At 36.2% G+C, this 22503-nt stretch overlaps 1 protein-coding gene across 1 annotated transcript in view; it reads right to left on the bottom strand.

The window, feature by feature from the left end:
• Window positions 1-19988, bottom strand: part of LOC148944792 (uncharacterized) — a 180451-nt gene extending 160463 nt beyond the window's left edge. The window contains exons 1-2 of the mRNA XM_089100315.1: window positions 19858-19988; window positions 8758-9061 (exon numbers count right to left, since the gene is read on the bottom strand). Of these exons, the coding sequence (XP_088956441.1) occupies window positions 8758-9061; window positions 19858-19894 (341 nt within the window). The 5' untranslated portion in view covers window positions 19895-19988. The remainder of the gene's footprint in view (window positions 1-8757; window positions 9062-19857) is intronic.
• Window positions 19989-22503: the final 2515 nt, after the last annotated feature.

The following is a 22503-nucleotide window of genomic DNA, read 5'->3' as shown; positions in this document are numbered from 1 at the left end:
TAAGAGTCCACAGAACAATATAAAAAAGCACACTTTAAAATCAACACTAAACTTTTTACATTAAACAAATTTTAGAGTTTGTTTTAAGGTTTTAAGCTCCCTGCGCTAAAAAAGCGCAGGGAGCTTGCGAAAACTCAAACTGTCTGTGGTCTGTTATGAATTAATACTTATGTGGTTTAAAGTCACTTTGTCCGCCATCAAAACATTTTCCTCGCAAAATAGCTTGAGTCAATTCAACAGTTCAGACGAGTCCTATGCGGCTTGGTGGCCAAGCATATACGGGGTTTACGGGATGGAGTTTCTGGGGCAGAGCCCCTTCCAAAGTCTCAAGATATAAGTATTTTGGGGGGTAAACCTCAAGAGTTACGCGACTTTCCCCCGCTTCTTGGTCTATTTCGTATTTTTCTGCGTTTCCAAAATTTGATTACCCGAAATAAATTCTGGCTTATTTGCTTTAAGTAAGGTTTGCAAAATCATCAGATGTATTCTTTTTTTCCTTTTTTGAAACATAGCATTTACTTTAATGTTCCACAAAATGCAAACTGCAATCTTGGGGGCGGGGCAATTCAAAATGCACTACATGACACTTTTAAGCAAGGTGGTACGTACGTATGCTCGATATTTTTTCGATTGAGGTGAGGAGTCAATAAAAAACATTTTATTTGATAATTTAAATAAGAAATGGCGTGCAATTCTAGAAAATTTAGGATTTGAGGTGGGACGGAGCCCTACACACATGGCTAGTGTGTGGGTTAATCTAACTATGTTATTTATTATAAAGGAGTTATTTATTTATTAATTGTTGTTTCTATTTTGTTTGTTGCCATGGTCTATTAGAGTTGTTAGCATAAATTTCATATCATATGCCTTTTTTTAATTCCTTTCCATATAAACCCATCACGAGAGCTTAAAAAGAAATTAAGAAGAAGGGACTAAATCAAACTTATCTGGAGAATAAGATTTAAAAGACGGAAATGACATGACACAAAGAAAGTGAAAGGCATAAAGGAGAGAAATCAGTAGAATTTTTGGGTTTTCCTGCATAACGTAATGAGTGACTTGTCACTTTTTTTTAATACAAGGATACAAATGGGACACATCCATTTCCTATCACCCTTAATTCGAGTTTCCAAATAGGACGAGCCATATGCGACTTGGTGATCAGGCGTATACGTTGAAGTGGAGTTTTGGGAGGGAGCCCCTTCCAAAATCTTAAGGTATTTCATCACCAAACTTATTCCTTTTTTCGTCCTTGTTTAAAACACGGTATTTACCATAATTTTCCGCAAAACACATAAATTCAAACCATAATTCATTTGAGTCAATTCAAAAGGCGCTACCCGGCACTTTAGTGAAAAGGGGAAAGTACCTCACCCTGTGCAAGAAAGTACACTCGACTGATTGGTCGAATCCAAGTTAGCATACCCTATTTGAGTCCTAAAAAATTTAGTAGGCTTAGTCTATATTTTTTCTAAAATATGTCAGGAGTCCTTTTCTAAAATGCAGAAATAATTTGAACTTCAAGCTTTTGACATCAGAATCGTGTCCTTCATAATTTCAAGGTTAGATAAAACCTCCCTAGTAAAAAAATACTGTTCGTCAATAGCAATCAAAACAATTGTACTTACAAAATCCTAATAATTGGATTTAACCATTGATTTTATCATATCTCTGCGACAAGTGGGATCAACCATTCATTACAGAGGCTGAATCGTTAAAGAGGGCGATTATTCAGTATATTATTTTGCTGAATCGTTTATAATTTTTTTTTTTTACTTTTCGGAGGAAATTATGCAGACAGCAGGCAAAATAAAACCAAGAAGGGTCCCACGACTAATTTTTACAAGTAAAAATTATTTAACTAAGTATTTAACTATTGAACTAACTTCATCAACTAAATCTAAAAAACGACTTTTCTATGACATTATTTTTAAATCAAGACCGCTTAATGCTAAGGCTTAAGACTTATGGGTCGCTAGTCAACTTCTTCTATATTTTCTTTTTTTATATATAAAAGGCTGGGTCTGTCGGATTTCCTTGTCAAGGAATCACGCGACGGGTTTTCTAAGATGACGCCCGATAGGAGACTATTTCAAACGGAAATTCAGTGTCTGACAATGCTGCTTTTCACACAATTAGTTGAGAATTGCCAGGGGCATTGCATTGAAAGAATTTTCATTAAATTTTAATAAAAAAGTTACAACATACATTATGGTTATGAAAATATTAGTTTACATTATTATAATCAACATTATATGAGACAATATTATTTTTTTTAACAAGTTTTACCGGTATTTAGTCGAACAGATGCCAAATTTCGGGGTAAAAACATGTATTGAAATTTGGAGTACAAACGTATCCAGACTACAATCTCTTCTCCCGTAAATAGGCAGCAGCTTAACTAATGCAGCTTAATAAATATTTATTTTCAATTGATGATTCAGATTGCAGATATTCCAGAAAACAAAAGCACTAGACATCGGTAAATCATTACGACCAAATTTCATGATACCTTTTATTAAAGAAACTTAAAGCAATTAAAGAAAATTAAAGCAAACGCTTCTCCGAAAGTGATCCAAAGACTTTGGAGATAGTATTTCAAAATTTTTGAGACTGCATTTCAATCGAAATTAAACAGAGAGGAACAGACATCGTATTAGCCCCCAATCCTCCTTCTGGGAGAATTACAAACAAATAAAAAGATATTTTTCTCAGCATTTAGAAACAGCATGGCACTTCTCTGATGACACATGTCAAGATCAGACGGTTGGTTGGCCTCGTTTGATATCAAAGACAGAAATGGTGTTCTTCATCGAATCACTTCAAAACAGTAAATGAAATATTTCGCTATATGATGATAAATAAAGCAATTAAATATTTCGCTATATGATGATAATTAAAGCAATTAAAGAAAATTAAAGCAAACGCTTCTCCGAAAGTGATCCAAAGACTCTGGAGATAGTATTTCAAAATTTTTGAGACTGCATTTCAATCGAAATTAAACAGAGAGGAACAGACATCGTATGTTCCTATTCAAACTGTTATTTATCATGTATTATGCTAGTGCTACCGGCTGCGTCTTCTACGGTGTTTTCAATTAAAATCTCGCTACAATAAATAAACTCGATACAAAATGAAGTAGCTAAACTAACATTAAAGTCAGAGAAGCTGGATCATCACCCATGTGAGGAATAACGTGAGGAATTGAGGAAGGAAATGAGGGAATGAGGAAATAACGTGAGGAAATGAGGAAGTGACGAATAACGCTCAACAATGCATCTCAGAGCTCTTACAGAAGAGGCATCGGATTAAATTTGACTCTAAGTAAACTTAGAGTCAAAAGATGACCTACTCTTTCATTTTCACAGTTCCTTATTTTTAATGGCTTTCAAAATATTGAGATGAGTCAAGCAGTTCATAGGAACGAGCAGGAAATATGGAGGAAGCTTTGTGAACCAAAACCAGACCTCGAAAGGAGCAGAAGTTCGCAGTACACACTCTTACATCAAAAGAAATTGATTTTTATGCCGATTCTAAAAATGCAACGCTCACTAATTAAAGTACAGCTTGACAAAGTTACTAGAATAAGATAAATTACAAAAATATGAAAAAGGGGGAAACACCATCAAAGGGGTATAATCTTGACAAAAATTATATAATCAATTCAAACATCTCCAACACCATAGAGCGGATTTCACGACCCTATCTACAAAAAACGCAAAATATAATATTTTCCTGAAAAACATGGTCACAAATCTGTGTTTTTGATTTGTTTATTTTACTATTATTATTTTTTACTGGTATAGATATAATTGTATCGAGTCAGCGGTCGATCGTAGAATATTGCGAGCATGCTAACTTGGGAGGAAAATGTACTCCTAAAGCCTTTTTTCAGCAGACAACATACAATCTCCTTCTGTTTTATTTTTAGATATTGACTTAACTTGACTTAGGTCTGACGTTTGTGGGTGTATTGGGGCTTGTTCTCTTCTAAGCAGACGATGAATTTGGTGACGGTAAATCAATCTGTTTGGTACTACACGTAGTATCTGGGGGAGGTTATGGGCCAGGAAATTGTCAGTCGATCTCTTACAAGGTTGTCCTCGGGGGCGAGTGCTGTGAAAGTGTATCCGTCCTTTGAAGATGATGTTTGGTAGCTGACTGGCTGATATTTGCTGAACATGGCCAAGGCAGTGGAGTTGTTGACTTTTGATCCGGTCAATGATGGCTCAGGGGCAACAGAGCAGTTTTTGGAGGTCTGAGACTCAGTCAACGTAGGTAATCCCCACAATGTGTCTAAGGCATTTAGTTTCAAATGAGGAAATTCTTCACTCTTCATCAGCCTTTATCATGTTTGTCTTGAGTATAAAGTAATGGGGATTATGAGGGAGATGAAGAACCACATCTTTAGAGGAGTTGACAGACACGACGCTCACTTTTCCAAATTGGCAAAAGTTTCTTGAAGCTGCCACTTGCCAGGTCAAGTCTTCGTATTAGTTTTGAACTGTTGTTGTCACAAGTTATGAGGCTCCCTAAGTAGACAAAGGACTTAACATTTTCTGCTGGTTTTCCTTTTATTGTCAGCTGCACAGCTCTTGTAGCAGGGTCACGATACACCCCTCATAACTTTGGTTTTGGCTGTGTTGACTACAATCCGAAAAGCCTTGGTTGCTGTCACTAGTTCAAGTCGTCAGTTTAGACTACAAGTTCTTGACTTTCGAGTTTCCCGATATTTGCCACAGGACTTCAAACGCCTTACGTGGCCATATCTTGAAGGGTAGGCAGAACTGAAAAAAAAAAAAAAAAAAAAAACTGTTCGTCAATGTCCAACTATAAACCCAAAACGCACTTTCAGTATTTTCATTAAAATTAATATTAATAATTAAAGTTTAAATTAATCATTTAATAATTGCAGAATAGTCGAAAGTTTTGAAAAACACTTAAATCATAACATAAATATACTAGTTGAATTTATAGAGAAAATTTGAAAGGGATCATTAAAATTTTTTTTTATGTAATAGTAAGTTTGACAATTACCTGATAAAAAAAAAGAATTTAAGTCATAATCAAATCAATGGGTCACCCACTTTCTGCCACCTGGTATACATTAAGAGAGCCACTAGTTTTGCCACGAGACATACTTCTGCGATGCCACCCCTCTCCGCACTACACCAAAACCGTTTCTAACCACGCGATGCATACTTCCACCACACAAGACACGTGCTACCTGCTGTAGGCTACACAGTTTTTGAAAGTTTGTGACTCCTCGAATCAAGTATTTAAAGTGAGTGGGAAATCTTGCTGCTAAAAAATTAAGCCTTGGAGTTTGGTCGTGAAATCGTCTTGGCTTCAGTCATAATCAGTTTCATGAGTTGCAACTCAAAGCGGGTCTCTAACAGTGTTTCCACTTATCTTTTGAAAGAATCTGTAGAATCTTGACAATTTTCGGGAGAAAATCGAGAGATGGCTATTAGGATTCGGGAGAAAATCGGGAGATGGATCTCAGGATTTGGTAAATTTTCAGTTTGTCCCAAGGAACAGTGTTACCAACTTGAACTCTTTTCATTTGAAATATACCCTTTTATGCCTCAGAGGTGATACATAAGATTTGGCAGCCGTGCGCTTACAAATTTTTGACTTGCACTCTTTTTTTAGCAAAAATCATTCTTTTTTGCCTTGATTTGCACTCTTTTTGGACGTCAGTAGTTGGCAACCCTGGCGGGTGCCAAATTAAAAATAAGAAATGTTGATGGAAAGTCAGCAAAAACAAGCTAAAAATATATAGCACATAAAGATGGCGTGCCTTTCTTTTGAAGTGTGTAGTTGTTTTTGGGAATCAATAGTTAGTTTATACATTAATTTTGCAGACAACAAATGTTGCCAAAATCTAACTAATTTGTATTGTTGTTTTCACGATTCAATAAGGCAACACTGAAGAAAACGTGGAACTGCCCTAAAATCTCCCTAATTTTGAAGGAACGAAAGAAAAATCTTAGAAAATCGTGGTTTCCAGGTATGAAAAACTTAAGAAGGGTACAGGGGTGTACAAAATATTGCAATTTTCTACCTAGATTTCTACCTAGATTTTCAGCTCCCTCTTAGATTTTTAAAATGCATGTTTTAGTATTTTCAGTCAAAAACTGAAAAAAAATTGCTCCTCCCCTAGATTTTGAAAGGAAAACACATTTCTCCTCCCCTGCATTTCTGTGAATCGACACCAATGAGTAATACAGTACCAATACAATCCATTGTGACGGGTAACAAATCAATGGGTCTGGGTATTGGAAGCAAAGAACTACACACAACACAACCCTGAATCTCTCTTGCGATTATATGTTTGGGTTGTAACTAACAATGTATTTTTTGAAACAATAAATCTGTTTTGACGTTAAATATTCAATTCAACGGAAAAAAAAGAAATAATTACAAAAGATCACATGAGTCTCTGTCCCACCTTGCGTTCGGTCCGAATTAAGCCCTCTGGAGGCATCTTCAAAAGTATGGAATGCACTTCCAGCTATGGAACGGTGCTGTCACTCCTTTTGCTTCTTCAAACGTCTGGTGGTATCTTTTAAGGACTTATTTTAATCTATAAATTGTTGCAGTTAAATTATATTTATTTATTTAATTATTTTTCCTTCTTATAATTTGGATACATTTTTCATTATGACTCCTTTTTTACACAAATATTGATTATTTTTAATTTGGTTCATTTTCAGCCAATTATAAAGGGGAGGCGTTACATATGCATGCACATATTTATATACGTAATTGTATGTGTGAAATATTTTGCCAGGTATGTGGAGTCTTATCGTCATATCGCCTGATTTGAGATTTATGTTTGTTATATTTAAATGAAGTCTCTTTTTTTCTCTCTCCGTCATTTTTTATTTACTGTTTAAGAGTAAAATAACTTAAATTGTATGTGTTTAAATGCTCAATAGTTTAATGTTCAAATAATGTTATGTGGTTTTATGGGATTACTTATTTTACTCATTGAATTATTTGTGTTTTTGTTTGAAATTATATATATTATCTTATATTATATAGGAACACTTTTCGATTTGTATAAAATCGAGTAAATCTTTTCTAACGTTTTGAAAACATACCCCTTTTGATTTTTTAAGAACCTATAAAGTGGATAAAATATCATTAAAACGTGAAAGAAAAATATTTCTATTGTAAGTCAAATAAACCGTAATAAGCTTGTAATGTATTTACTACTACTACTAACAACTCATCGCAGCACCAAGCCGCCTGAGGCCAACACAGCTACGCACGCTCCTCTTATAAGATAAGAGTTACACATATTTATAAGTAGTAGGCTAAATATGTCACTGAGTTATATATTTCTGTATATAACTTATATAGGCCCTGTCAGTGAGTTATGTATATTTATAAGTAGTAGGTTAAATATGTCACTGAGTTATATATTTCTGTATATAACTTTATGCCTAGTCAGTGAGTTACACATATTTATAAGTAGTAGGCTAAATATGTCACTCATTTATATATTTATTTTTATAACTTATATATGCCTAGTCATCTAGTTACACATATTTATAAGTAGTAGGCTAAATATGTCACTCAGTTATATATTTCTGTATATAACTTAGATAGGCCTAGTCAGTGAGTTACACATATTTATAAGTAGTAGACTCAATATGTCACTGAGTTATATATTTCTGTATATAACTTATATAGGCCTAGTCAGTGAGTTACACATATTTTAAGTAGTAGGCTAAATATGTCACTGAGTTATATATTTCTGCACGCACTAAAAATGACGCTTGGCCCCTTTTAGGGTTCAGATCCTAGCGATATCTTCCGCTTTCGATTAGCCTACCCAAACAGTGAATTTTTGGGCGTTGTTCAGGGAGAAACGGAAATAGGTGATTAAGGTTAAAAGCGAAGGCTAGAAAGCTCTAAAAGCACTTAAATTTTAATTAAAAAAAATAAGTTTTTTTCAGCTGAAAGTAAGGAACAACATTAAAACTTCAAAGGAGCAGAAATCATTCCGTATCTGAGGGGGGCTGCTCGTTCCTCAACCCTTGCTCTTTACGCTTAAACTTTAAAGGTTTTTGTGAATACTTCTCATTCCAATTCAATGGCCCTGGTGTTTGAGCAGTCTTTCTTAATGAATTATGTCAAAAAGGTAAAATGTAGCGTAAAGAGTGAGGGTTAAGGAACGGGCAGCCCCCCCACCAATTTCTGTTCGTTTTAAGTTTAATTCTGCTCCTTGCTTTCAGCTGGAAAAAGTCGTTTTGAATTTCTACCGTTTTTCAAATCATGCCAGGATTTGGAAAATTCAAATTACGCCTTGGAAAATTCCCCTGGGAAACAATTCTCCCATGGAAAATTCCCCTTTTTCTAAAACTACGCAAATTTCCTCATGCTCGTAGCTTTTGGCGAGTAACGTTAAACTTAATAAGTTTTGCAAATTTGGAATCTTGATAAAATGTCTCTTCTTTTGATGTATCTTTTGTTATCAAAATCCTGTTTTTTTATTACTATTTGGCTGATGGACTCCTTACTTACAGTTCGCTACCCCAAACTGTTTGATAGGTTCACCCTTTATATTGTCATTTTCAATTAATTAAATTTTAATTCTAATTAGGATTTCTACGACCTTTATTTCTATGATATTTCCCTGTCCTCCTCCGTCCCAATTGATCCCCCTCTATTATACTGCCACTTACGACCTTTAAGCATAGTAGTGACATTATGCCTTTGAAAAACACAAAATTCTTTACTTACTCTCTTCCGTTCTTTTTGTTTAAAAGCTTTAAGTAATTCCATTCTGCCAAACTCGTTACAACTGCCTTCCATAAAACTATGTCGTCCTCCTCATCTAAATACTCATGGTCAGTGTCAAGAATTTTGTTCAAATCTTCTACTTCCATCGTTTTTTCATTATGCTGTTCCAGAGATTTTTCGACATTTTCATGATCATTGTCAAGGGTGTTGTCACCATGACGAAACTGACTGATATTTTGGATTTGAGAATTTTGAAATGATTCTTGAAAAAAGATGCAAAATCCAGGCGAGAGAAGACCAAATACTGAAAAAAAAAAATCAGCTCTACATTAAGCCAGAAATTTCAAACAACTTTGCAGATCAAGAGAACTAGAAATAATAAAGCTATTGGCAAAGTTGTTCGTATAATAAGTTGATGGTCGGTCACACAAGAGCGGAAGAAACAATAACTGGAGAGAAAATTCAGAATGCTATCGAAAAGTCAAGATAAATTACACCAGCACGCCTTTTTTTTAAAGATATATACATAATTGTACCCACAAATGGCGAGGTGGGGCTTTGCTCCTCAGACTGGCCAGAAGGGCTCCCTACCCTGGAAAATTGGAAAATAATGGGTTAGAATTTCCTGAAAATGAAATTCCTCTGATTTTCCTTCCTAGAATTTGTCCGTGTGCACTGGATCTATGTACATAATCCTTGCTTAGTAAGTTTCCATGGAAGATTGTTTTTCGATGTACCAAAGAAGCTAGGACCTGGGTAACCAACATCGAAAAATCCTCATTTCACTAAGTGCTCATTGCTTTCGATTCAGACGACTAAGGACCCCCCGACCAAAGGATGTGTCCAGTTTTAGCAGCTGAAGTTTCCGACAATCGACTTTCTTTCGTCAAATAAGTTAGCAATGAACAAAGAAAATTCTTGAGAAACAAACATCGAAAATATAAAAATATTAATCTAGCAACTGAAAAATTGAGGTCTACTAGGCAGTGTTGCCATATGTTTGGTTTAAAGTTGCGCCACCGTAAAAGTTAAAATGCGCCGAAAGTTCAATTTTTCTAATGGAAATGCGCCGAGTGAACGACCACCCCCCCCCCCCCAAAAAAAACAAATATTCCCAAATTGAAAAAGTTAATACGCAAACGCCTTGAAAAACCGCTAAAATGGCGCAAATGCGCCCAATCTGGCCACTCTGCTACTATGTGCAGAATAGAGCATTGTTTCGACGACGCTGACGTTTCTGCGATCAAAACTGTTGTTGCCTGATCAACTGCTAATTCTGCCATTCTTATCAATACCTATTTGCAATTTATCATTGTATTTATCAACACCTTCCTTTCCTGTTATACAACCAAATTCCTAAATTTCACGACAGGTATTTTGAAACAGGCAGAATTTCCAAGAACCCAAGTTTAAACAACGTCAAATTATTTAGGGAAAATGTCATTTTCCCCAAAAAATGTCGTCCATGTCATGTTTGACAAAGAGCAACCTCATAATCTTTCAAAACACCATCGCTTAGCAGAATCAATATTTTTGACTAAATTATGGACACCACCAGAAATTGGGAAGAGCCAGAATTTTTCACAATTTGAACACAGTTTTATAATAAAGGAATGGCGGAGTATGGATACAAATAATTCTTTAATCTCATGAATACTAATTTTTAAGCAGTCACAATTTTGACGATGAATGATTGTAGAGACAAGGCTGTAGCTCTAATGAGACAAACTGGAGACAACCGATATTTATGACACCACCGGGTTGATGCTATGGAAACACAATTTTCCATTTTAAAGATACTTTTAAAATAGTTTATCTGTATATATTCTTCAAGCGGAATTACCTTATTGCCTCCTTGTAGGTTAAACTCAGAAAGTCAACGACTCAAACTAAGAAAAAGTTAGATGTTGTAATAAATTAACGGAACTTTTTGGTTAATTAATTACCACTATTCTTTTCTGTTTAATTACTACTAGTAAAAACTATTCCCTTCTTATTTTACTGAATACTTTGCTTTTTCTAATATTCTTGAAATTGTCTTAAAGTCTACCGATACCCAGCACTCGAAGACTTCTCTCATCGCTTAACTGAACACGCACTAGACGGCCGATTAGCAGTCGCTTTCGTCCCAACTACATACTTATGTTGTTGTGCTCGCACACGAATGTGCCCCCTAGGCGACAGGGCACCCAAGAAGGTAAATCGTTTTGATCAAAAGCTTCCATCAATCAATTGATTAAAGCATTATTGACCGTCTAGGAGCCTGTTTGAAGCGTAAGTCAAGCGTTGATGGTGTTTGATAGAAATTTTGACTGACTCAATCGGTTCCTAGACGGTCAATCACGCTTTAATCAATTGATTGACGGAAGCTTTTGATCAAAATGATTGACCGTCTAGGGTGTCCTTAAACACCAATCAACTTTGCATTCGATTATGCTTGCATGGAGTATGTTTGAAAAATTAAGATGTGATTTACATCTAAATACTACCCAATATCTTTGGTGTTGTTCAAAACGCAAGTGCCGGGAAATAATTAAACGTTAATATTTGAGTTTTGTTTATATTTAATCTTTTAATTAGACAAACTGTTTCCAGATCTAGGACGTTAGTGGTAGCAAGTTAACTCAATTACAAGTCAAAATGGAGTGTTAGTCAGTAAACGGAAAAGTTACGGTATAACAAATATTAGTAAAATTTCTCCAGTTATTATAGCCAAGTGTCAAGGTCGTATCCAGGGGGGACTTCAGGGTTTAATCCCCCTAGCCCAAAAATTGTCCAACTCGTAAAAACGTAGCAAAACTGCATATAAGCAAATTTTGATGCGTTTCTTTTTGTATCCCCTCTCAGGAAAAAAAATCCCCTCCACCCCGAACGAAAATCATGAATACGCCCTTGCTATATGTACATGGTAAGTTTTCAAAGTCTTTTAACTTTGAAAGTACTTGTCAACACTAAAAACTAAATACATTACTTTTGTTTTTAATTTTCTATTGATTGATACAAAAACATTTTAGGTGAGAAATATAGCCTCTAATTGGGTTATTAATTACTAAGAAACTTTAGTTTCGGATCTAGCCTTGGGGTGTTTCCCTTGTCACAATATGCATTTTTTTTTTTTTTTTTTTTTTTTTTTTTTTTTTTTTTTATATACATGAAATGAGTTCTAGGTCACTGAATGATAAAAAATTAGCTTTTTACTTTAAAAATAAAAATTTACGTTCCATAATGGAATAACGATTAATTATTTCTTATGCAAGCCCAAACTTCAATAGGTATAATTACACAGGGTAACAGCAAAAAAATCGCCAGGGGTTTCTCATCTGATTTAGCCTAATTTTGGTGTTCTGAATCTGAATATCACATTCATTTTTCTCTATCAGGTCAACTTTTTGAGATACAGCCATAGACCAATCTAACGAGCTATACATATGCTAATATCAGGGGTTTTTATTTCAATCATATTTTTCTTGTAGAATATATCGAATTACAACACTATTCTTTTTCTCTAAAGTATCTGCATACGTGTATACGTAACTGCAAAGCTATCTGATTAACCCTTAACCAATCAAATTGATTCTAAATTTCACTGCCTGACATTAACCAGCATTTTTCTGTTTCTTTCACTTGATCGATATGGCTTCGGAACAACGGTCATGCAGGAATGATTCTGACATTTTCTGCTACATCTGCAGAGATTGCACGCTGTCAGTGGACAGGAGAAACATCATAGGATTTGTAAAGCACGCCTACAAGGCTTACTTTGAAGTCAAACTGGGTGACCAAGATAAGTCCTGGGCACCGCAAATGGTGTGCAAGACGTGTGTGGAATACCTCCAGCAGTTGACAAAGGGTCGAAAACTTCACTGAAGGTTGAAATTCCAATGGTTTGGAGGGAGCCGTTAGACTATGCATCGGATTGTTGCTTCTATGCCATCAATACTACTGGAATCAACCAGAAGAATCGACACAGCCTCCAGTACCCCGACCTTCCATCTGCTCACCGTCCAGTTGCTCATTGCAAAAAATTCCTATACCAGCGTTCACAGAGCTTCCCGACAGTGGCGGCAAGGCCACCCGTGCAGATGAGGGAGGATAAATAGAAGAGGGGTATAAAGCACAAGATAGTCTGCAGTCCTTTTCACAATGTAAGCTTAATGATTTGGTCCAGGATCTCAGCTTGTCGAAGATTTCCTCAGAGCTGTTAGCGTCCAGACTCAATGAGAAAATTTTTTTAGTGAAGATGGACATACCACTTTCTTTCGTAGAAGACATGAGGACTATATGGGGTACTTATGCCATGAGTAAAACCTTGTGTAATGCTGAGATGTCGCCAGTCTTCTTGATACACTCGTCGCTCCTCAATACTATCCGAGGGACTGATAATTCTTTATTGACAGCAACAAGCGCTCTTTGAAGTGTGTGATCCTCCACAACGGTAACCAATTCGCTTCAATCCCTCTTGTGCACTTCACACCTCTCAAAGAAAAATATGAAGCAGTTAAGTACGTGCACTACAAAATCCAACATGAGCCTCACCAATGGATCATCTGTGTCTACTTTAAGACGATGAAGTTTCTACTTGGTCAGCAGTCCGGGTTCACGAAGTAACCATGATTTATATGTATGTGGGGCAGTCGAGACAGATCCCGGCACTATGTAAAGAAAGGGTCGCTGGCACCAGAGCAGTTAGTAACTGGGGCGATAAACATCATAAACGAACCTCTTGTTGACTGGGAGAAGATATTAATCCCACCGCTACACATGAAACTTGGATTAATGCTTGGAATGCAATGTGTAGCGGATTACCGCTACACATTAAACCTTTGAAGAATGAAGCAGTTCACGCACGCTCTGGACAAGGATGGAAGGTGCTTCACCTACCTGTGCTGAGCCTTTCCTTGACTGACCATTGAGAAGCTGAAGGCCGGCATTTTCGATGGCCCACAGGTACGACAGCTCCTATAGAATACTGGAAATGGTTTCATGGACGACTTGCTTAGGGCACAAATCCATGGGAAGAAAATTGACCTTTCGAGTCCTAGCGGGTACAAAAAGACAACTAATGAAAGAAAGAGAAATGTATTGAGCGTTTCAGGCGAAAAATAAAAAAGTCGAAGAGGTATTACGTGACAGTGATGCACAATCATTGCATAATGTCTCTCGTTACGTTATAAGCGGGGATTTCCCATGGGCTCCTGACGTAGGGTTACATAAAATTGCGTCAAGCATATTAGACCTGACCGTTTGAAACGGGGTGTGTTGTGACATTATTGGTGTGTAAAGGGGTGTGTCATGGGAGTCTGGCCAAGAATGTTCCCTTTAATAGAACCGGTGACCACATTGCGTAGGTGTGATGACTAGAGGGCTCTGCTCGGAATATTGCCAGCTGACCGAAATTGTATAGATGTAACAGCTTGAAGGGCTGGTAGCTCAACTTATTTAATGTGCTAAAAAATAGCGGTGGCTAAGGGGAAATATTGGGCGTGTTCCATAATGGCCTTCTATGGTTTTCAATAGAAAAACATTGAGGGGGACTCTACTATCTGGGGAGGCCAATTTGGACATGTATAAGAGGAAAACACCAGGGAATTTTGCCTAGAAACAAGGCGTGGCATTGCCTAGTAACAGCATTTATTTTCAAATATATCCAAAGCAACATCCAACAACCAACATAACCATCAACCAATAAACATAACCAATAAACAACAACCAACAAACATCAAACGTAACAAACAAACAATATCCAGCAATCATAAACATCAAACCAGATAACCATCAAACATAACCAACAAACATAACCAAATATCAACAAACATAACCAACAAACAAAAAAAATCACCAACAACCATCAACCAAAATCCAACAATCATCAAGAAACAACATCCAACAATCACATCCAACATACGCTAAAGTTAGACTCTTTCTCGCAACTCTATTTTTTAAAACCATTAAAAATTTTAGAGTAAAGAGCGAGGCGTTGAGGAGGGGACAGCCCCTTTCATATACAGAATAATTTCTGTTCGTCTTAAGTTTTAATGTCACTCCTTACTTTCAGTTAAAAAACTTGTTTTTATTTTATCAACATAATAAGCCGATTCTTTTTATATATCTATTGTTATTAAATTTCCGTTTTTAATATTTTCGGTTAATATTAAGAAGCGTCGCTACTTATTTACAACTGTTTGAAAATCGACTAGTTTAAGTATTTATGCTAGGCTGTGTAGCCTATTTATTCATGTGATGGGGGGGGGGGGGGTTAAGCAGAGCAATACACTTTTAACATTGACCTAAGGAAGTATTTATGATTATGTTAAAGCAGTTTTATGAATTTTTCATTACTATTTTTGGTAAGAATGCAGTTCAGTGGCTCTTTTGAAGCAAACTTCATATGCAGCGCGCTAGGGCTGCCTAAGTAAAGAACGATGTGGGCACAATGTGTTGTTTTTTGGTTCTCCATACCCGGATACTTCGTATCGAAGGAGTTGTCGTAGAAATTTCGAAAAGGGTATATTCGATCTAGCATTGCATCGGCTAGTGCCCTTTTTAATTTTCAAAAGTGTTTAGATGGCAGCTAGCCCCCCCACGCCCATCATTCCCCAAACACATCCAATCAAAATTTTGAGATAACCATTTTGTTCAGCGTAGTTGATTTCCAGAGAGAAAAATTGTTTTTGAGATGGACACTCTCCCACAACCCTTGGGACAAGGGTTTTAAGTTATGCCCTGGGAGCATGTGAGGTTTTATATAAGGCGTTATTGCACGAACCACAATAAAGACTCTATAAAATGTAGACTTTATAGGATAATGCCCTTTTCAAAATTCAAAAGTGACAGGAGGGCAACTAGCCCCCACCCACGCCCATCATTCCCCCAAATACATCCAATCAAAATTTTGAGATAACCATTTCTTTCAGCGTTGTTGATTTACAGATAGAAAATATGTTTTTGAGGAGGACACTCCCCCAAAACCCTCGGGACAAGGGGTTTAATTCGTGCCCTGGGTACAAATACGGTCATGCAAGAAGCTAGTGTCGTAAAAACTTCAAAAGAGACTCATTTGATTGGAAATTAAAAGTACTCGTGCTCTGGTTAATAGTAAAAAGTGATTGGAGGGCAATTAGCCCCCCTCCCGCGCCCATAATTACTACAAACACATACGAAAAAAGTTTTGAGATCGCCATTTTGTTCATCGTAGTTGATTTCCAGATAGAAAATATGTTTTTGAGGAGGACACTCCCCCACAGCCCTAGGGGCAAGGGTTGTAAGCTATGCCCTGGGGGCATACACGTTTTTATAGAATGCGTTGTCATAGAAACTTCAAAAATGGCTCATTTGAGTGGAAATTCTAAGGGCTGGTGCCCATTTTAATAGTCGAAAGTGATTGGACGGTAAATAACCCCCCTCTCACGCCCACCATTTCCCCAAACACATCCAATCAAAATTTTGAGATAGCCATTTTGTTCAACGTAGTTTAAAGTTCTGGAAATTAGATCTTTGAGGATGACAATCCCCTCACAGCCGTCAAGACAGGGATTGTAAGTTTTGCTCTGGGGGCACAAAAGGTTCTTATTGAAAGTGTTGTCGTAGAAAATTCAAAAAGGGCTCATTCGATTTGAAATTGCAAGGGCTAGTGCCCTTTTTAAGAGTTGAAAATAATTGGAAGGGAACTAAAACCCCTTCCACGCCCACCATTTCCCCAAACACATCCAATCAAAATTTTGAAATAGCCTTTTGTTCCACGCAGTTAAAGTTCAAGAAATTATACCCTTTGAGCAGGACACTCCGCTCACAGTCTTCAGAGCAAGGGTTATAAGTTATGCCCTGGGGGCATATAAGTTTTTATTGAAATATTTATTGAAAGTTTTTACTGACAAATATACAATTGAACATACAATGTCACTTGAATATGCATAAACTGATAATTAGTAATAAAAAACTCAGTATTATTTGATGTATTAAAGTTATAAAGGTTAACTCATTTATATTTTTTTCATTTAAACGCAAAGAATAATAAGGCTTGGAAAGACATAGAGGTTTTGAGCCCAACTTATGTTAATTTCTGCTCGTTTTGAGTTCGACTCGTTTATTTATTGTAATTTCTGTCCTTTTGGAGTTTCATTTATTTATCGATGCTGATTTATCGTAGTTTCATGCTTGGTAGATTATTTTATTTTATTTTTGCTCATTTTTTGTTTAATGGAGTTCTTTACTTTTCTTTGAAAAACCTATTTTGTGGAAAAAGTTTTTTTTTTTTAATTAATATTAATAAAAGTAGTAACATTAGATTCCTTATTTCATGCAACTTTTCAGTGTAACAGTTTTAATACTGATAATGTATACCCCCCTGAAAGTCCCATATAGTCCTAAATTATAAAATTCTTTGCTGCTTTTCATCTCGTGATGCGTCGCATAACGTGCTGCTGGATTCGGGTTGCATCGTATAACGGGCTGCTCGATGAAACCGAAAGTAAAAAAAATTGGAAATTTAAAAGAAAAAATTAATCTAGATTCCAACCTGAAAAAATTTAGAAAAAGTGAGTGACAGCGGAAGTGCCTGGAATATCTGTTGGCTACAATTTTTATGCATATTATCGTATAATGGGCTGCTCGATGAAATCTAAAGTCGAAGAAGTGGAAATTTAGAAGAAAAAAATGAATCTAGATTCGCAACCTGAAAAAATTTAGAAAAAGTGAGTGAAAGCGGAAGCGCCTAGAATATCTATATCGCTACACAAAAAAAAAACACAAAAAACGCATACAAAATTTGTTCATGTTCATTTTTTTTACGTTTTTACGAGTCGGACAAACATTTCGGGGGGGGGGACCCCCTTGGATACGGCCATGCTTGTCTGTTAAACAGAACATTCTCAAGGATTACGTATATTTTGCTGAATGTAACATCAAAGAAAACCGGTTTCATAGCTACAAAGACAAATGACGCGTCGTAAAATGCATTGAACTCGTATAATTTGTGCTATATGTTTACACATTAGGAGGGGTTGGGGGTTAGATTACTTTACCCCTAGCCCTGCCCCCATAATGTGCAAATGTATAGCCCAAATTATATTATTGTATAAACAAAAGCATTGTAGAAACTAAAGTGTTTCATTATGATTAGTCTATCTGATAACTTCAGTTCTCTAGGATGTTATGTTTAACAGACAAGTAGTATTTTCCTGCCGGAAAATACAACAGATAAGTAAACTCGATAAGAAACCACGCTTTGCAATCAATTAAGATAACAAACACCCGTTTGACGGGTCTCCATGTCTGGTTTCCTCAACAGTATATAGCGGTGGGTACCGCATAGTGCATAAGCACCAAAATTAGACATAGATTTAGGATCAGAATTTCATCCTGAATAAAAAAACATTCATTTGGATCACAAATTTACTCCCCCTCCCCTACCACCTGATGGTCATGTGTTGTATCTTTTATATTCTTTCAGCTCTTTGAGATAACAGGTTTTATCTCAGTATATTAAGATATCCATGAAACAAACTGCACTTTTGTCTTACAGCCACCACACTCAAGATCTTGTATAGCCACCATGAGACAATAACCGGTGTTCATGGTCTTTATACCAGACAATGTTAGCTTCGGCTTGGTGGGAAGCTACATTGTAGCTATATTTTAATTAAGTATTTAGTTAGTATTTTGGTTAAGTTAGCTTAGGTTACGTATTTAATATAATGCAGTCTGGGTGGCCCCCCTTCCATAATTCTTTGTTGCAGTTTTCATAATTTTGTTGATAAAGTATTATATTTTCATCATATTTTGTTTTATTTCATTAGCATTAACCAAACTTCACTTCTCGACAGAACTTGAGTGTGGTAGCTATAAGACACAAGTACCAAACAAACACTAGGATCAAGCACCATTAGGATCAGAATTTCATTTTGAATCCAAATATAGCATTCATTTGCAGCGTTAATTTACTCTGTCCCCGTCCCTAATGGTTATATGCTATATTTTTTATTCATGGGGGGGGGGGAAGGAATTGTTGTTGCAAATGGATGGTATATTTCGATTTAGGATAAAATGCTGACTCTAAATGTATGGCTATTTCTTAGCTATATCATTACAGAGTGTGAAGAGTGTAAAAAATATAAAAGATATAACACATGACTATTAGGGGGGGGGGGGTAAAGTAAATTTGCAACATAAATGAATGTTATGTTCAGATTCAGGATGGAATTCTGATCCTAAAGGTATGTCCTTTTTTAGCTATCTCAATATTCTGCTAATTACAAAAATTAGAGCCGACTTATAAGGCCACTGAAAATTATACGGGCATGTCGCAAATATCGACAGAAAAAGCAAGTTATTTAGAAACTGACCATGCTTCTATTGTTATAATGATTTTTGTGTATAAACCAGCAATAATAATTGGTCTCAACAATTCTCTTGCAATGTTTTCAAAAATTCTATTGATTACTTGAAGTCATTAATAACAAAAACAAAAAATAGTGAAAAAAACCGCGATTTAATTAATAAGAACATACAGAAAGAAAAGTTAAAGTTAGAAGTGTCGCAATATTCTTGAGTTTAATAATTTAAACTTAGCGCCAAAACCCAAAAGCCAGAATCACTTTTCACTAGCGTTCTGGGTCCGCTTTCCAAGTCTATTTACTTCTTGTCTTCTCATGAATAGCTTAAACTTAAAACTTAAAAAAAAATCACATGCTGACCAAGAGTCTGCGTTGCACAGTTACCGATCACCTGATTTGATGCCTTCGGGCGGGACTGCAATGCGTGGTTGGGGGCAAATCATCCGATGCTTCCGTGTTTTTTCCCAAGATTTCACCAGGTTCTCGTTTAGAGCAGGGTCGACTCTCGCTGAGCTTGCAGGGTCACACCCTTGACCCCGTTCCAAAGCAAATAACGAGCGATAGCAGGACTCGAACCCATGACCTCAGGAAATCAAGTCCGGAGCGCTAACCACTCGGCTAGGGTAACGGTGTTGCATATTTTCGCAGTCCCGATCAATGGAAAGCTATCCAGCTCGCGAAAAAAGACCTATGGTCAATGTAGAAAGAACAAATTGGTCATGTCGGTAAATCCGTGCTAAATTAGACAAAATCTCGGCCATTTAATTACCTAGTAAAAGAGTTAGAAACAATAATTTGCTCATCATATGACATCCGTAACAATATTGGTTATCCTTTTCAGCTCATCACAGAACAGTCATTCACATGCTCGTCATACACACTCACTATCACTACTGCTGGAACCAGTAGCTCTGTTCTCGGATCAGCAGCTCTGCTGGTAATTTACAGTGAAAACACCAAACTGACGCAATAGCTAAAGGCTGCTATTTTGTTTAAAAATCGAGACACACTATAATCATCCTCTACATCCCGATTTAGAATGCCACGCTCAAATTTAAGTGCATCTTCCGTACAAAATAGCCTACTCTATTACGATAGACAGGAAGCTGTATCTTCTGTGTAATATTCGGTCGACGTAAATTATCATTTTTAAACCCTAAAGAAGCGTTTTATTAGGTGTACTCAGGGGCGTCAATCCATGAAAACATAGGGAGAGAGACAAAATGTAGAGCACTTGTTAATTATACGGAACATACCCAAGAGGTGAAGTTAGATTAATCCTAATAAAATACACTAAAATATGATGAAAATATAACACTATTTTAAAATTTTATGGGGACTACAGCAGAAAAATATGAAAAATTGGCCACCCAGAACGCTTTATACTAAATACCTAACCAAAATACCAATTCTATATATTAAATATTTAATTAAAATGTACCTAAAACGTAGTTTGGCACTGGTCTATTAGCTGGGAGGGTACTGGTGCATTATATGGACACTTCTATATACTGCCAAAGAAGTCAATTTTGGTTAATGCTAATGAAATAGGATGAATATATAATAGTTTATAAACAAATTTGGGCTATATATTTGCACACTAGGGGGGGGGTGGTGAGGAGTAAATCATACCATATATTAAATGCGCAACCTAACCAGAGACAGATACCCGGTTATAATGGTTTATGGACAAAATTATAAGAACTACATAAATGGTAAATCCAAAATTGTCAATTTCAACATTCGTATTAGATCACCCGTTTCACTCAATTCCACTCTAACAACTGTTTTAGTACCGGGTATTTGTCCCGGTATCTGTAGCATCTCTCGTTTGACATTCCATATACGGTATATAAAAGAGCCCGTTTAAAGTACTAGTACTTCTGGGAGACCCGCGAGAATTGAAGTTTGGTTAATACTTATGAAATAAAACAAAATATAATGAAAATATAATAGTTTAGGAACAAATTTCGGCTATATATTTGCACATTAGGGGGATGGTGGGGGGTAAAGTATAGCATATATTAAATACGTAACCTAACCTAACCTAGGTACCTTCCCACCCCCACCCCCTAAACCCAAAAAAACTAAAGTTTAGATTTTGTAAACGCAGTGAGAAACCGCTGTTTGCAATGCTCGGCACAGGAATTCTCCGTTTATAGAACCAGTTTGACTAGTTTTTCTTTATCATCTTCGCTATGCGGTATCTTGCGGGTCTCCCAGCTAATAGAACGCTACCCGTAGTTTTTCCACTGAGCCTTAGCTAATTGTTTCCGAAAACTTATAGCTAAACCGATTTTTGTCAGATCTTGCAGATCAAAATTCTTGAGCATGTTCTGTATAATTAACAAGTGCCAAATGTACTTTCCGAAATCAAGGCAGAGAAATTTTATTGTTCTTTTTATTTTGAATGAAAATAACAAAAAGAGTTTTTCCAGATTTAGGGGGGGCATCACATCCTGCCCACTTGTCCCCTTCCCCAATGATGCACCTAGGTGGACCGTATCTAAGGCAGGATTTAGAACATAGGACGTAAGCCAAGTGGAATTGTTGGACATACTCTACGTCAAGGCTATATCCAGGATTTTTGTTCAGGGGGAAATATTTCGGAGGGATAAAAAAAACTTTATAAAATGCACCAGAAATTAGATTATATCCATTTTTGCTAGCTTTTATGAGCCAGACCAAAATTCTGGGAGGGGCTTCAAACCCTAAAACACCCCGCCGGATACGGCCTTGCTCTACGTTCTGACTTGGAATTTTCTGCTCAAATTTAAGGACATTTTTCGTACACATATAAAACATAAAACAAAAGAACCAAATTAAAGTCAAATTTAGGGAAATTTTCAGTACAAAGTACTATTTGATGATAAACAGGTTGTCAGTGGCGGATCCAGTGGGGGGGGGGGCGAGGATGGCACGCGACCTCCTAACGTAGTCTAGAGTAGTGTAAATTACTTAATTAACGGAAGTTTGCGTTAATTAAACTTGATTCTACCGTGTCGCAATTTTATTTATTAATAATTAATATTAATAAAAAAAAATCAAGTTTAAAAAGAACACTATCAATAAATAAAAAAAAAACAAAACAGAAATTATGAAAAATAATAAAGTCAAACTTAAAACGAACAGGAATCACCTCAGCCAGGAGTAGGGGTAACGCAACCTAAGCCTGCTAAAGACCCAGGGTGATTCGTGCTGAATGAAAACAATTTTTGTTTCGAGCTGTGTGCTATAACATGTACTAAAAGAAAGAAATCATCAGTATTTGAAAGTAAAACATGTATGTAGATTGACAGTTTAATATGTATTAATATTCATTCCTGAATCTCTCATCAATTTGGATTTATTAATGTTATTAAATTTAAAAAAAAAAGTTTTTTTTAACTGAAAGTAAGGAACGACGTTAAAACGT

The sequence above is a fragment of the Artemia sp. Qi Xiang Cuo genome, chromosome 14 (assembly GCF_049724085.1).
Source record: "Artemia sp. Qi Xiang Cuo chromosome 14, ASM4972408v1, whole genome shotgun sequence".
Classification (NCBI taxonomy): Eukaryota; Metazoa; Arthropoda; class Branchiopoda; order Anostraca; family Artemiidae; genus Artemia; species Artemia sp. Qi Xiang Cuo.
The sequence above is the reverse complement of the archived record's forward strand: the minus strand, read 5'-3'. Positions and strand labels throughout refer to the sequence as shown.